The 17176-nt window shown below is 41.0% G+C and overlaps 1 protein-coding gene across 1 annotated transcript; it reads right to left on the bottom strand.

Moving 5' to 3' along the window:
* Positions 1-192: 192 nt before the first annotated feature.
* Positions 193-17176, bottom strand: tuft1a (tuftelin 1a). Its single transcript, XM_008288910.1, has 12 exons — positions 17034-17176; positions 8528-8605; positions 7513-7614; positions 6689-6775; positions 6079-6129; positions 5871-5954; positions 4952-5062; positions 3308-3531; positions 3116-3221; positions 2916-2999; positions 2688-2782; positions 193-1057 (listed from the first exon to the last, which is right to left on the bottom strand). The coding sequence occupies exons 1-12, from the start codon at positions 17091-17093 to the stop codon at positions 985-987; spliced, it is 1155 nt and encodes a 384-aa protein (XP_008287132.1). The 5' UTR covers positions 17094-17176; the 3' UTR covers positions 193-984.

Genomic DNA, 17176 nt, shown 5'->3' with positions numbered 1-17176 from the left:
ATTTTTGGCCATTTTCAAAATCGAACTCCTCCGAGGGGGTTCGTCGTACACACCTAACATTTGGTGAGCACAAACTACATGACGTGGTGATTAAATGTTATCAAAACACTCCGCAGATTTTTTTTTGTCTCTTAAAGTAACCTTGAACCTTGAACAATACCATCAATCAAAAACATGAAACGAAGCAGCTCGTTACTTTTCAGGACTTTTATTCTGAAAACCACAACAACACAGGAAACGGAATTAGGATGTACTTCATACAAAAGCTCCTCTATCAAGCAGGCTGCCTAGAGGTGAATATATATAAATAAATACAAAGGAGAAAGTCGTTAGATAGAAATTAAAACATCACATTCAGTAATAATATGTACAAAAACAAAACGAAGCTTTCCACACTGACGGGGAACTGAAATGCTTTACAAGAACAACAACGCTTCTGTCAACGTCTTCATGTTTTCCTTCTGCTTCCGTAAAGTGCCATGTCGTTACTGGGGAGCTTAAAGACCGTGTAGTTATTTAAAAACTGCTTCAAAGTCGCCTACAACTACAAGATAAATCACAGGGTTTCACCTTTTATAGAGGCCCCAGTCAGTATTTACACGTCTCACTGTTCACTCAGCAGGCGAACAGAGTCGAGGTCGAGCCACCGGCGACAGATTTCAGATCATCCGGTTAAAGATTTGCACATAACAGCGGAGTTAGCGGCGGTACGTTGATGCTACGCTGCTGCACGGACTATAAAAACTTTGGCAAAGAGTCAGTCATCCTGAACTTTGCATGGTATCAATGCACAAAGGTCATAAACTCAAATCAGGACAAGATGAACAATAAAGCTGACAATCGCTACTCGGTCGCCCAGGTTGTTTTCCTTCGAGTGGCGTAAAGGTGAGTTAGTAGAGCTGACGGTTGGTTTCAGTCTGCACAGAAAAGGTTTGGTGGTTGTGAGCCCTTCTTCTTCTCGACGGTAACTCCCAAGCGGCCGCCTCATGACTTGATCTCGATGACTTTGATGAAGGGCAGCGGCTTGTTGGACGAGGTGGAGAGCTTGATGGGTTTGCTGCAGGAAATAAAAAAAGAGGAGACATTAAGTTTGATGATTAGTATTAAGCAGATTTACAGCCGGATTAGCTGGAGATTTAAGCATCAGGTTTGTGCTTGAGGCCTGAGGGGTGCACCATGAGGCAAGATTAACATAGCCAGGCTTTTGTTTTGCATTATCTGGCTAAACTAAACCTAAAAGCCAAACTCTTCATCAGTTTCTTTCTTTTTTCCACTCAAAATAGACCTTTTGTGTGCCTCCTACTTTACTCACAGGTCGTTACACTGGACAGATATAAGGAATATAAAACATTTATTAATTTGTTATTCATCTAAGTTTATTTTACTGCTCATTGACTTTCAATTCAGCTACTTATTTCTCACAGATGAGAGCTCCAAAACTTTAAAATTTCAGTATTTAACCATCTGAACTCCAAAAACCGCTGGCAGATTTAAAAAGCAGGATTTCTTTTTTTTTTTAAAATAGCAAAATTACTGCATTTAATAGAGCCAGAAACTAAAAAAAACAGAGACTCCTCTTGTTTTCAACTTTCCGAGGGTCATTAAACTACTCATCTGTGACGTACGAAACCAAATCTAAGCCTAAAACTGTGTTTTAATTTTTAAAAAATCGCCAAAAATAAAGCATTTACACTAATGAGATTCTGTAAAAACCAAAAAGTTCTTTGCTCTTTTGTGCAATCGTGAAGGTATGAGTGACTAAGCTGTGACCAACATTCATTTTACAATAATTCCTGGATGTTTCATGGACTATCTATCAAGGTAGTGTCAAGTATTGGTAACACCTGTGGACACCGATGGAGAGCTGATGTGGTGATAGCCCTTATCTTATCCAGTGCTATTATATCTGTTTCTTGTTGCAGAGATGACGTGTCGGAGTTGGAAAAAAACAGAAAAGTGTTTGGAGTTCAGAGGGTTAATGCAGCTGTTTATTTCTAACATCAAAGCTGCACATTAGAGCTGTAAAATGATCAATTTCAGACATTTACATGTGACACTGTCCCACAATGAAGAAGTTTAGTTTAGTTTTTGGCCAAATAAAAATGGAATTATTGTTACTCAGTGAATATTCTCTATGATAAATGCCAATGAAGTAGTTTGTTTTCTAATCAGCTGCAGTACCGGCAGTGTAAAACACACTTGGCAGCAAATCAGGACGAAGCTTCAGAACATATTTATGCATTTTTCTGCATCACTAACTGAATACATGAAGGTTCCTGTGGCCAAACGACGCCTAACATTTGTGCTACTGTGACCATAAGGCTTCATTCAGTGGGACTACAAATGTACAGGTCAACAGTTTGGCAAATAAAAACCTCAGATGGGATAGGAACTGGTGGAATGAGGCGCATCATCATAATTTCAGCAGCAGGTTTGCTGTGCAGCATCAGATCAAAGGGAGCTGAAAGACAGCCACATTCCTGAGGCTGAAAGTTCTGGCTTTGCTTCATAGTTCAACCCTCTGGAATCAATTTTAGGATAAGAATCGCAACAAGAGATCATTTATTCTTTGTTAATTTTGACGAACTTGACCTCAAGAACAGATGCCAAACCCAAAGCTGACACAGATCTGCATTTAGCAAAGTTTGCAGGTGAAACTCTGGAGGAATGAGGGCAAAACAAGCTACCTGTAGACAATCTGGGCGTTACGCTCTGATGAAAGGTAGGAATTTGACCTCTGTCCTCCCAGGAAGTAGTCCATCTGGTCGTGCATTTCTCGGTTCTGCACAAACAGAAAGTTTTTAGAGGTTATCTACGGTTAAACTACTCAGAAAACGTGTAAAAGAGTGAGCTGTTATCTTCTTTATCTTCGCAGAGGTCAGACTTTACATTCCTCTGAGGCATTTCTTCCTCACCTCGGCCTCCAGGAATGCCACTTTCTCCTCCAGCTCTTTGATCACGCGGTCCCGCTCCTGGATCACCATGCGCGAGTTCTGGAGCTGCAAGACGAGCAAACACAACGTCAGAGCAGCCAAACAACCAGCAGATCGCAGCGCAAATATGCACACGGCGGCGTCGCGTTTGCTTTGCCGAGTCTGGCGCGGCATCCTCTCACCTGTTCAATCATGTGTCTGACTTTCCTCTGTTGGCTCTTCAGCATGTCGTCCAGATGGTGGATCTTCTCCTTGAGAATCGCCACTTCCTTCTCCAGCTGCTCAGCCCTAAAAATACACACCGCCGGTTACGGCACACTGCTACCATCACCGACAGACTGCACATCTATCGAGGTGTGTCTGGTGTATCTGACCTTTGCCCCTCGGGGTGGCCCTCCTCTCTGATCTTGCGTAGCTCGCGTAGTTCGTCCTCGCAGTTGCGGATGGCCTCCCTCAGGGTGGCGCTCTCCTGCTCCATCCCTCCCAGCAGCCTCTGCAGCTCCTCGATGCGCTGGTCTTTCCTCTCTCCGGCTTCCTCTGAGAGCTTCAGCTTCTCCTGCTGGTCGCTCAGATGCTCCCTGAGCCGGCTGCCTTCAGCCTGCAGGAGGAAATGAGGTTAAGTGGTGAACGTCAGAGTTTCAGTAAATGCAGCTACGGTGCAGGTGAAAGCAGCATCAGGTGACAGCGGAAGTTATCCAACATCACAGAAAACACAAAGACGTATCTTTAGTTGAGAAAAGCGAGGTGGATTTTAATTTGTTGCTTCCAGCTGTTCAGGACTCTTTCCTCTAAGTTTATTAAACATCTGCATCAGACGTTTACACACAGCAGCAATAGCTTCCCTGATGATTGATAGTTAATTAGAGCTGCATCAAGTAATCAATTAACTATTAAATCAATTATCAACCATTCTGAGAATTTGAGCTGACTTTAGGTGACAATTTATTAACATTTTCTGTTCATATTGTTATAAAACAGTCGTATTTAAATCGATTTCATGTCGCATTCATTCCTTACAACAGATTTAATTCTCATTTTGAAAGCATTTCTTTGCCAATTTTTATTACAGATTTCTGTTTTTAATCAAGGATTTCTACGACATTTTAAAAAACCAACTCATTTCAATTCATTATTTTAACTAATGTTTAATGTCTTTGTGTTTTTTTCTTTAATGTTTTATTGTCGTTTTCTAATGCTTTGTGCATTTTTTTTAAAAAGTTTTGATGTTGTTGTTGTTGTTCATTGCATATATTAATGTGCAGGATTTCTAGACCAGTAAACTCAGTAAAAGTTTTGTCATTTTTTGGATTTTGTAGCTCATTAATACTGGGCCCAGACAAAATTTCATTCTTTATAAACATATATTTATCAGCGTTACACAATTTAAAACTGAAATTCCAGCTTGATATTAATAGTTTGAGTCATTTTTAAGCAGAAGAAGTCTAAATTCTCTTCACACAGCTCCTTAAATCTGAATATTTTCTGGTTTCTTTCCTCCTTTATGACAGTAAACTAGAAACTACAAGAACTAAACTAAACAACTCAAGAAAACAATCAACAGATTAACTGATAATGACGATATTTTTCAATTTCACAGCAGGTTATCTGTAGCAGTGACATTAATAAAATACATTTAATGTGTGGATGTGTTTAGAACATAACCTCTGGAATTAAATAGCTCACAAAAGAAAATATGGCAACAGGCTCAGTTACAATTAAAATTTTAGATTTTACCTTTTTTTTTATTATAAACTGCTGCAGCTTTAAATTATTTTTACACACCAGCAGAATATTTAGTGTCGTAATCATGACTAAATTCTGGATATCTTGCTTTTAGGTGAACCTTTTCCCTTCTAATACACTGGAATTGTATTAAAATAATAAAAATGTAAATAATTGAAAAGTCCAAAACACAGAAACTGAAAATATTAGAATTCCTCTAAGTTCTGCTTTCATACAGCTGAACTCCACGGTAAAGATGACAGTAAAAGATGAGCTCTGTGGTTCATATCTGTTACCTGCAGCCTCTCTTTCTCCTCCAGATGTTTCTTCTCTGCCTCCTGCAGCTGTGCATAGAGGCGTTTGCTGACTTCCCTCAGCTTGGTTCTCTCCGCCTCGTCTTCTGCGTCCTGAGCAGACGGTTACAGAAGTGTCAGATTAGCACAGATGCCTTTATGGTGATGTAATAAAAAAAAAAGGAGTCTTGTTTTCGTTTCGTGTAATCTCAGTGGGTTCGGCCCTCATAAAGAAAACAGGCGTGTCGTCGGCGTGCGTCAGCCGAGCAGCTGGATGTTTCCCTCCAGATTCTGCGGCGCTAATGTCAGGGTGACTCACAGATACTACTATAAGTGGTGCAAAAAGAATCAAACACAACGGTGTCACCCACGGTGTTGTTGTGTCTGCACAGGAACAAAAACACTGGTGACGTGCACACAGTGGGGGTGGTGATGGTGGATCCCAAAAGTGAACAGCAACAAAACTGTTAAAGGCATGTGTGGAATGAGGAGGTTCCTGAACGCAGCAGCAGCAGCACATGCAGGAAGAGGAACAGAGTGTCCTGGAACAGTTTTATTAACTCAGGGGGGCTGGGAGGGGATTTAACTCGCATTTCACTCGTTTCTTTGTGTCCATCTGGGACGTAAATGCTCAACAGGACTCATAAAAACACAGATTTGAGCTCTGATGTGCTGAAAATACTCTAAACTCAACCTTTACCCGCCTTTTTTTTCATTTGTGCAAGTTGGATAAAGTACTCAGATTGTTCGTAAGCACTCAGTCGAAGTAAAAAAGTAGTAAAATTACAATTTTCCAAACGTAAAATACCCCGTTATCACTCAGCATCCTGCAAAAAGTTGCCGTGCAGCTATTTCGATGATCAAATTTGTCATTTTAGCTTCTTTTTTAAGCAGAATTTGTATCTCAGTGCGGGCGTCTCACCTGTATATCAGCCTTGGCGCCTCCTTTGGGTGCAGCCGAGCTCTTTTTGAAGGGAATGCTGACCTTCCACCCGTTTGTGTGCGGCTGGAGAAGAGAAAAGGAGGAAACCGGTGAGGAAAGAAAGGCGAAGGAAATGCCTCTGAGCGTACAGGATGGAAGGTTAACAATGGAGAGGTCACAACAACGCGGCCTTTAAAACGACGCCCACCTTGTTTTTAGCCGCCATCTGCTCCCTCAGAGTCTTCAGACAGTACCTCACCTGCACCAAACACAGAGTTATTTAGACATTATCGGGTGTTTTTTAAAGATGAATCAATTAGTTGTCAACTGTTTTGCAGGTTTTTAAGACAAAAAAAAGTCTTAAACATGAATATTTGACAGTAAATGGAAAATCTTTGGACGAAACAAGACATTTGTCGTCAACATTTTTCTATTTTCTGACAATTTATAGTTCAAAAAATCCAGGAAATGATTGATAATTAGATTAATTGTTAGTTGCAGCCCTGTTACGCAATCACATTCCTTACATAGTTTTGTATTTCAAATTCTTCTGCTTCTCTATCTGTTCATTTTAATAACAGATCATTAACAGTCTAATGACAAGGTCAGCTGGAAATGGCCTCAAAAAAATTTGAGTTTTAAAGCTTGACAACAATGAAGCTATTCATGACCTCCAGCCCGGCCGAGTTTTCCAGACAGAGCCAGGATGGAATTTACATGATGCAAACAAGCACATTCTTACATAATCCGGGAAACAGGGACGACTGAGTGCAGCGTTACAAGAAACAGTCGCAGCTCGATGCCGTCCAGAGACTCACCTCCTGAATCTGGGAAACTTCGTCCGACAGCATCTTCAGGCTCTGCTGGTGTTTCTGCTGCTCCTGTCTGCGGGCTTCCAGATAAACCTGGAACAAGGAGACACGGGGGTTTAAAAGACATGTTGTTGTTTTTTAAATGCTAAAGTGACACTACTTCTCAGAGATGGAAACTGTAAAAACAGAAATAATCGTCTGATATTTAACTTTCAGATCAGAAAAATGGACTAAAACTGATATTTCACCAAAAACCTGCATCTTAATTTTTTTTTTTTTAAATGTGTAAAAATAAAGCAATCATTTGAACCAGATTCTGCAAAAAACAAAAAATTCTGCCTTTCTCTGCACAGCCAGGAAACTAAGAATGACTCATCTGCAACCAACAGTTACTTAACAAAAATTCTGAGAGTTTTCGGCTGAACTGCAGGCAGTATGGAAACAGCTATAGGAGGAATAAAACAGGCTAGATCTATAAAATAAATGCAGCATGGCTCAAAAACAGTGAACAGAGGAGCACGCTGTTGGAGGATACATGCAGCATGGTGAAACATCTTTGTAGAGAAGTGTGAAAAACAGTTTATAGAGGCTGTAAAAATTCAAATAAGTTAAATATGTATTACATGTTGAGCATGTAGAACTAAAAATCAACTTTTTTTCCACCTTTTTTTATGATTAATGGCACTAAAACTGTGTCATTCAGCACAGCAGATATTTCTGAGTTCTCTCTCCTTCTAGTCATGGTTGTGCTGTTTCCATAGAGGTGCAGGACTTTATGTTGCAGTGAAAAATGAGGAAAAATATGGGGAAAAAAACCCCCAAACACCCACCTTGATGACCTCCACCTGTTCGTCTGTAGACTTCACCGGCTCTGGGATGGAAGCTGTTCTGTCGCTGGGCGGCTGCACCAACGCGAAAGCTCTTCCGATTGGCTGCGGATCAGAGGGCAGGGGAGTTAACGGTGGATGGGTGGGACACATTTCTATACACAAATGTGAGCCAGAGCAGAGTTAAATCATGCTTTTGTGTGTGTGTGTGTGTGTGTGTGTGTGTGTGTGTGTGTGTGTGTGTGTGTGTGTGTGTGTGTGCACAGTATTGCAACACAGCATTTTGGAAGAACGGACCGGAAGGGTTATGAAACATCTGTCGGGAATTTTTGCACGAATTATGCAATTAAACTTGCAAAACTTAAAAAAAAGGATGAAGAATATATAGTTAGCAGCTATTCCTGTGTCTATAATCAGGAGACGTTTAGCGGTGATCACCATGGAGACATAAACATGAGCTTTGGAAGTGGTCAGAACCACGAGCAGAGAAGAAGAAGAAGAAGGAGGCGTTATGTAACCGAGCTGCTCTGGTGGTCCTGGTTCTGGTGAAACAATGGACGTCTTGAGACATTCGGAGTGTGTTTGTGGGAATCAGGCTAATAAAGCTGGTGGCCAGTTTATGAGCGGTTTGTGTTTAAAAGACGATTAACTGTCTGAACTTTCACATCCAACACCTTCACCTGGAAAGAACAACGATCAATCTCTAAATCTCACAAGAAAGAAGTGTTTGAACTGCTGCCATCAGCCAGAATGATGAACCGCTTCAGTCCACAAGCTGTCAGAATGCTGAACTGCTGATCCAGATGTGCAAACACTTCTTTGTTTAAACTGCTGTTGGATCCTGAAGAAACGCTCTCTCATCTGGTATTTACAGCAAAATGACAATAAACCTGATTTGATTTGAATCAGAAAATCAGTCCAAAGCACATACTTTGGCAGCACACTGGAGGATTTACAACCCTTATTCCCCTCTGTTCTGGTGCCCACCATCACCCCCATCTGCCCTCCATCCTCTTACCTTGTCCCTGTGCTGCTCCGAGCTCCGGGCAGCCTGGTTCTGGTCGTGCAGAGTGAGCCTCAGCCGCCTGCAGCTCTCCTGGAAACAAAACGAACCCACAAAGAGACCGTTGTGAGATGGAGAGACTTGATGGAGGACTATTTTGAGGAGAGGGGGGGGAACAAAACAGGAGGAGAGACTGAGTCATGGAGCGTCGGAGAGGAGGAGGAGGGAGCGAAGGCAGGACGTCAGAGAAACTTCTTCACAGCTGCAGATTGTTTGATTTAAATTATGTGCTACAGACGTCAGAGGGACTCAGGCGGGAACCCTCCAGATGCCGGCGACCAATTGGAGGCGCATTTCTGGGAAAGTGGGAGGAAAATGTAATGTAATATTTCCACGGCAACGAAACCTCACAGAGGCCATAAACCGCCGCAGACCGTGTACGAGGGAGGAGGCGCGTTACACCTAAAGAATCGAGAGTGGAGTTTTGAGCGTCTGTGAGGAGCTCGGGATGCGAGGGAGGAGGTCGGCGACATTATGCAACCCTGTTCTATTTGTTTTCCCATGAGTGTTGGCCGTGTCCTCCCCCTCCGTCAACTCTGACATGAAATCACTGCAGCCACAAACAAAAACAAGCACGAAGCGCACACACAAACACAAACAGATCAACCATGGATGTATTACAGTAGTTGAGCTGGTTAATAAGATCCTGAATCCATCCCAAAGTTTGACTTTTTATTATTATTATTATTATTTTAATTGGTTTCTTCTGGTTGGAAATGACATAAACAAGAGAGAAAGGATAGTAAGAAGCTATGCTAGAGATGAATTTTAGCTATTTTTATGCTCAAAATACCTTCAACTCTGCCCTAAAATCCATGCCAAAGTCTTTATTTTCCTCTACATCCATTAAACTGTTGTTATAATTGCTAACAGTAACAGAAACTTAATAGAAAAGACCATGAATACTTGTAAAAATGGCCGTTTTTAAGCAAACATTTACAATAAAAACATAGAAAGAGTTAAAATCCATCATTGGATCAGGTCTCACATTCGGTTAAACCAAAACTCATTCATATTCACATCAAATTTTGATTTACAGTGAATTTTTATGCAACTGGCAGTTTTTTTTCAACTGTAAATGACAGAAACAAGTAACATAACACACTAAGACATTGTGTTGAAGATGTTAACGATTAATTTGAACTACTTCTGTGTGCTTTTAAAACATTTTTATGTCCAAAATAACCTAAACTCGTCCTCAGAAGTCTTTATTTTCTTCCACATCCTTCAAACTGTTGTTATAATTGCTAACAGTAACAGAAATACAGTAGAAGTCAACATGAATAATTGTAGAAATTACAATAAAAGCATACAAATTGTTAAAATTTACAATATCTTTCAGTCTTTTGTCACTTGTTTTGTCATTTCCAGCCAGAAGACATCGACTGATGACATAAAAAATCACTATAAGTTCATATCTGGCATGCACATGAATAGTTTAGGGCTTAAATGTTTGAATGAGACATAATCAGATGATGAATTTGAACTATTTCTACACCTTTTAGCTAACTTTTCCAAAAAAATAAATGCCATTTGCATCATTCATTTATACAAAAAATGGTTTCTTCTGGCTGGAAATGGCATAAACACGTGATAAAAGATAGTAACGCATTGGGAATTTTAACCACTTGTACGTTTTTTAATACTAAAAATGCCATTAACTCAGTTATTCACTGTCATTTCTACCTCGTTGCGGCTACTGTTTCAATCAGTTTGACTGATGTGGAGGAAAATATAGAGTTATGAATCATTTTGGCCTAAAAGAAACCAAAACAAAAACGGCACAAAACTGGTTAAACTCCATCTTTAGCATCTCGAACACAATGCCTCACTGTCCTTTGTCTCTTGTTTATGTCATTTCCAGCCAGAAGAAACCAATTGGCCACATAAAATTCACCGTAAATCAAAACTTGGCATGACGATTAATACGTTTGGGCTTCTCTCCGTGTGTTCTCCATGAGGCCATGACGCATGTTTCAGTGGCTGTTTGTCCCAGTTTTGCTGTTACCTCACGCAACCCGTCACAAACTTCACGTCTCACCTTTTGTTTTGAGGGCTTATGTTTTTGCAGTTTACAGCGTTTAACATGAATAAATGAGCTCTCTGTTCGTCTGATATGCAAACAGTGCAAACGACCTGTTGCATAACGTGGAGATAAGGGACGGTTATCAGAGGACAGCCGTGTGCGGAGACCACAGAGGGCCTTTGGATCGGACGCTTATCTGCTCAGGAAGGAGGAAAAAAAAAAAATCAGAAACAGAAAAACGAAGGAGGCGGAGGGACGGGCTGCTGCAGGGGTCCAGCAAGCACAAACCGAAACCTCTCCGATTGCAATGCCGTAATGGGGGAACACCGATTAGAGGGGGCAGAACAGTGGGAGGGTTTGTCAGGCAGGAATCCGTCATTATACAACTTCTGTGGCCTTTCACAGACATCCGCACAAAAGGCTCGGCTAATCCTCGGCCGGGCACAGGCTATTTACGTTTTCTCTTTTATACCCGCTGACACACAAACATGCATTCAGAGACAACCTGTAATACTAGACTTCCAGCACAAAAAGGGCCGGTTGGATGCAGGCGTGCACACACACAACACACAACGCACACACACACACACACACACTCGGTGCACGAAGGCTTTTGTGATGGCAGAAACATGAGAGCGAACACACAGCTGGGCGCTCGACCGCGAGATCAGGAGGGGAAGAAGACGCTTTTTGTTTTGGGCTCTTGGCAGCAGGAGGCCTGTAACTCATCTGGGTTGAAAACTTTCTGAGAGGACGTAAACAAGGTTCTGAATTTGGGCCCACAAGCACGGTTCTGTCACATTTTTCCTCAGTGTGGGCTCATTTTTCACCTCAAACACGAAGCGGTAGACAAAACTCGCACTGTGCGGTTGGTATGATGCCACAAATCATTAAAAGAAAGTTGAATTTCTTAATTAAAAAGTCTTCCGAGTGTCCACAAATACTGGAATAATGAATGCCTCTACTTGCATTTTAATTTATTTCTTATCTGTGTAAACACTGCCTGCATTTCAGCCCGATTTAGCCAAAAAAAGTCTCTGAATTTTTGTCGTGTGATTGTTGGTTGCAGATGAGTTGTTAATATCTTCACAGTTGGGCTGGGAAGAGCAAAATTTGTTGTTTTTTACAGAATCATCTTGGAGTAAATGGTTTGTTTTTTAGGTGCATTTTAAACGTAGAACAAAGCGAAAAAAGAAAACCTGGATTCTACATGTTTTCCAGGTGGTGGTTGTAGATATTACATACTTGAATTTTTACAGTCTCGACAAACACAACTCTGTGCATCAACTATAAAAAGATGCTTCACTATGATGAATGTATCCTCCAACAACTTGCTCCTCTGTTTACTGTTTTGAGGCCACGCTGCAGTTATTTTATTGATTTATCTTCCTCTCAATCTCTCTGGTCACCAATTTACCTGAAAACTCTCAGAATTTTTGTCGTGTGACTGTTGGTCGCAGCTGAGTTGTTAATATCTTCACAGTTGGGCTTGGAAGTGCAAATTTTTTTATTTTTTACAGAATCTGCTTGGAGTAAATGGTTTATTTTTTAGGTGCATTTTAAATGTAGAACAAATCGAAAAAAGAAAACATGGATTCTGCAACATTTTCCAAGTGGTGCCTCGAGATATTTATTTATTTATTTATTTTTAACTCTTAAACTAGAAGCATTCATGTTCATGAATGAGTTTAGGAGCACCATAAAGAACACAGTAAAGGAGGAATGTCACTGCTTTCATTAAGAAGCCTCTGTCCTTAAACAGCCGTCCATCTGTTTTATTGTTTTATTCTTTTACTGTTCAGTATTCATTTACGTCTCATGTATCTGTTTCATATTTAGTTTTTCGACTTTGTGTGGTCGCTGCCTTGGCCAGGTCTCCCTTGTAAAAGAGACTTCTTATCTCAACGGGACTTCCTGTCTAAATAAACAGAATTAAAAATAACAAACTATGCACATCAATCTGTTTACCGATTTTAGGCCACACTATATTCACTTTATTGATAAATGTTCTTCTCAGTCTCTCTGGTCACCCAAAGCTTACCTGAAAACTCTCTGAATTTTTGTCATGTGACTTTTAGTCGCAGCTGACTCACTCATGGCTTCACAGTTGTGCTAAAGAGGGCAGAATTTTACATTTTTTACAGAATCTTGTTACTGCAAATAATAAATTTTTTGCAGAATTTGTGAACGAGACACAGAATGAAGCGATTTTAATGAAATGACACAAGTTCTGTGATGATTTTTTTCTGCTTTTACAATTTCTGGCTCTGGTAAATAGTATAATTTTGGTGATTTTTAAAAGAAAACATATTTTTTGAATCCACCAGCAGGTTTCGGGCTTCAGACGGTTGGGTATTTAACATAAAAGTATGTTTCAAACTGACGTCGCAGCAGGTTTTATGACCATAAATAGTAAAATATGTGTTACTGGTGTTGTTCCTAAAAAAAATTCCTCACGTGTGTTTGTGTGCGAAGAGCCTCGTTGTAGTTAAATCACTTTGTCGCTCTCCTGAACCGCTTCGCTGCACAGATGTCACGTCTGTCTTTCATCCAACTGAACCATAAAGGCTCTGAGATAACAGCTGCTCAATACCAGCTATCGTTACGTAACCGCGTTTTTGTTATTTATTGAATTGAAAAACTAATTCAAACACGCTTTTCTACACTGAACTCCTTCATTCATACCTGGTCATTCTGAGGCAACACGAGCAGCTCAAAAGGATCTTTGTCTCAATAAAATGCAGCTTAAACTTTAAACTAATGACTAAGATCAGGAAATATTTGATCAACAAAACTCAGAGCTTCGCTGCCAAACTTCATCACTTATCAGGGCTTTTCTGTGGACACCTTTTGTCCTCGACACACCTGAGCAGGTACAGTGACCTTTACAACGATTAATCAATCAATTTATCAGAAGTTTGACTATTCTGACAATCGATTTGTCATTTTAGAGCTTTAAGGAACAAACCTGAGCGGCTCAAATTTAAAGTTTTTTTTTGCTTTTCTTTGTCACGTATGACAGCGAATCTGAAGTTGTCTCTTTGTGCTTTTAAAAAACTAAAAGGCTGAACTAAATATTTACTTCATAATGGAAATAACTCTTAGACGGATCCTTAATTTTAAGCGTGGCCTCTGTTGGGATTAGTTTAGAGCGCGTTGAAAGGTTTTAAAGGTTAAATCGGCTTTAAAGACGAGCTGTCGTGTGAAGCTAAATGTCAGGATGTTTGCACGCCGTCATGTGAGAAGCCGAGCAGGTGAACAGGTAAATATCCAGAGCAGGAAACAGGGACCTGACTCATGAAGTGACTGTAACTCCCACCATCCTCTCACTTTTAATGATAATCTTTTTCTCCTGCTCCAGGGTGTGCGTGAAGCAGGTGTGGGTTTCTCCACGCAGATGCATGTCATCCTTGGCCGACTCCCAGCCGCTGATGTCAGCTTCTCCTGACTGTGACCGAGGATGAGGGAAGGCTTGGGGAATGTGCCCGGCTACTGAATGTCTGGAGGCCCAACTGTGGCATTATTCAAACCTTTGGCAGGCAGCTAGTTTGAAAAGCAAAAGAATCCCAACTTTAATCAGAGCCAGACTCTGTAACGTGAACAAAGAATCGGTGGGTTTTTAACGTGGCGTCCAAATCTGAGCTCAAAACCGTCCTATTTTATCAAAATCACTTTATTTCACAAGTCTCATGTCTCATTTTAAAAAATTAGTTAAAAATAAACCGTTTGCTGGAACCAGATTCTGTAAAAAACAAAAAATTTTGTGTTCTTCAACCAAACTGAAGATGTACTCGTGGCTCAGCTGCAACTAACAGTCACATGACAGCAATTCAGGAACTTCTTGGCACAAGTATGAAAGCAAATTAGACCGATTGAGAGCAAAATAAAACACACTGGATGTATTCAGTACTGTTAAACATCTTTCTAGAGTGAGAAACTGTGAAAAAGAATCAGTTTTTAAATGTAAAAATGTTAAATGCTAACTATCTCTATCATGTACAGCCACTGTTGGGAACACCTGTTGGAAAAATGTTGATTCTAGTGGGGTTTTTTTTTTGTATAATTAATGAAGTAATTAGTAAGTTCTTCTTTTTTTTTTTTTTTTTATGGCCTTCCAATGCACAAAATGCATCTCTGAGTTCTCTCTCCTGGTTGTTCTGTTTCCATAGAGGTGCAGGACTTTTTATTGCAGTGAGAAATGAGGCCACAGTGAGCAAAAATGTGACAGAGACAGAATAAAAACACCCTTAAACTGCCTGGAAGTCAGAGTGATAAAAAGTCTCAAACAGCGGCTGACAAACTGTGGATTATTAACCTCATAGAACATTTTGTTTCACAGTCTGTTCTGGTTGTTTCTTCTGTTTTATCACATCTCCTAAATTACAGGAATGAAAACAACAAATGCAGGCCTGTCTCTGCCGCATCAGTCGCATTCCTTCTCCTCATGAATCGCTGATAAGCAGCTCCGGTCATTTCTAATCTCACAGTTATTACAGCATGTTACACATCGAGGTGAAATGTCTCGACTGCTCCGCTCGGCCCGACCGCAGCAGATACGCAAATGCTGGAGGTGCGACTGTTTGCAGAATTTGACTGGCGATAAAGGTGGATTTGTGTGAAGTCTTTCTGTGGAAACGTAATGCGTGATCGATTAAACAAAGGCCGAGCAAATAGAGAGTTTCATAAACTGTTTCGCAGCGCATTCCTCGGAGCTGTTAATCAGTTTATTAGGTGTGCCCTTTGTGCACTTTGACCTCCAGTTGCACAGTTGCACAACAGAAAGTCATATTCGAGTCCAGTCTGTTGGCACAAATACACAACGTGGCTCTAAAATCCACGTCTTTCACTCAGTTCTGTGGAGTTTAACATGTTCTTGGCCGTGAGTGTTTCAGTAAAAGCTCAGCGGGAGGCCGGTGCGAAGCTCAGCAGGAGGCCACTGAGGTGGAAGGTGAAGGTGTCGTGTTGCCCCGCAACCTCATAAACCACAGCGCAGGTTAACAGTTTGCTTATTCAGGTGAGTGAATTATTAAACCATTACTGGCACAGACAGATGACCGTCCAACGTACAGCAGCAGCAGGAGGGAAGACAGCACCGAGCAACGTCACTGAGAGGATGATTCAAAGCTGCATCACCTCTAAAAATCCTGTGACTTCTAAGTTGAACAGCAGCGTATTAAGTCTAAGTAGAAACTCAGAGCTACGAAACTGAGTCCACCTGTGATTTCCAATCAGTCCAACTGTATGAACATGGTTCTAAAATGAGCCGTGAACAGCAGAACTTCTCAGTTTTGGACCTATGAGCTGTTTCTATGTCTGCATCATGGCTCCACATGGAAGAGAATTGTTGAAGGAACAAAAAAATCTGATTGTGAAAAAGATGGAAAAGGATCCAGTAAGATCAACCAAAAATCCACTTTTACAATCTAGCTGTGAAAAACAGACAAAGGCAGCTGCTTCAGGGGTTATCAGTGGAAACCAGAGTTCGTGTGAAGCTCAGACACTTCAGAACATCAACCTCTATGGACGGCGTTTAAGTAATAAACTTTTTTCTGTGTGGCAGAAAACAACAAGAGGAAGCTTTGTTAAAGATCATGAACAGAAGCCTGATGAATGTTGGAGAACATTCTTTGGTCAGATGTAGATAAATGTGTTGGGCTCAGATGGAGTCCAGATGTTTGGTGTGAACCTGACCAGGACCACCACAGTGGATGCATCGTCCTGACAGTGAAGCACGGAGGTGGCAGCATCATGATATGGGGCTGCATGAGGGTAAAATGTGACATCTATAGATGAATGTCTGATGATAAACTATAATCCTGGCTGACTGTTCCAGCAGGAGAACCATCCAAAGCACAAAAATCACACAAGAGTTTCTGAGGAAGAACAGAACTACAAGCTGGACCAGCATGTCACCGACTTAAACCTGAGAGAACACCTTTGACAAATACTGTTCAGCTTAGAAATAATGCAGCTGCTGTGAGTTCAGGCGGTTCAGAACGCTTTGACGGTACAACCTGCTCATCGCTCGTCGACAAAAGGTTTAAACCTGTTGAACCAAACTTCACAGGTGGTGCACAAAGCTTCCTGAGGTGCCGAGCTGCCTTCGCTGTCACAACTGCAACCCTTAGCCTTTAAATGATGCAGCCAGAAGGCGCTTGTGACAGACACAGATGTTACTTGGACTAATTCTGAGCCGGCAGGAGGGCAGGAGCTAATGCTTTAATTACTACAAAGCCAGGGAGTTAATAGTAAATACACCACTTAGTGCGGATGAGGGAACTCGGACTGAGGATGTGGCAGAAACAGAAAACGAGAAAGAGACTTTTAGAGACAAATCAGAGCAGGTGAAGATGGAAAAATGACAAAAACATGAGCAGAAATATGTGCTTCATTATGAATCCATTCAACACTCTAACTCAGTGTGAAGTTACTCACCCCATATTCTGGACTTCTGATGTCCTCAAACGTGCACAGGCTTCTGGTCACTCCGTTCATCTTTCACACAAACACAATAAATACTCCACAAATAAATAAATAAAGAGTTTAAAGCGTCCCTCCCGGTGAGTTCCTGCGTCTAC

This window comes from Stegastes partitus, unplaced genomic scaffold (assembly GCF_000690725.1).
Source record: "Stegastes partitus isolate 25-593 unplaced genomic scaffold, Stegastes_partitus-1.0.2 Scaffold580, whole genome shotgun sequence".
Lineage (NCBI taxonomy): Eukaryota > Metazoa > Chordata > Actinopteri > Pomacentridae > Stegastes > Stegastes partitus.
The sequence above is the reverse complement of the archived record's forward strand: the minus strand, read 5'-3'. Positions and strand labels throughout refer to the sequence as shown.

Bases quoted from the DNA above. Each gene is read 5' to 3' on its own strand.
- tuft1a (XM_008288910.1), bottom strand. From the start codon at position 17,093: ATGAACGGAGTGACCAGAAGCCTGTGCACGTTTGAGGACATCAGAAGT. The intron at 7,615-8,527 runs GTAAGAGGATGG...TCTGATCCGCAG, and splicing joins CGGAGCAGCACAGGGACAAG to CCAATCGGAAGAGCTTTCGC. The intron at 3,532-4,951 runs GTAACAGATATG...TTCCTCCTGCAG, and splicing joins AGGAGAAAGAGAGGCTGCAG to GCTGAAGGCAGCCGGCTCAG.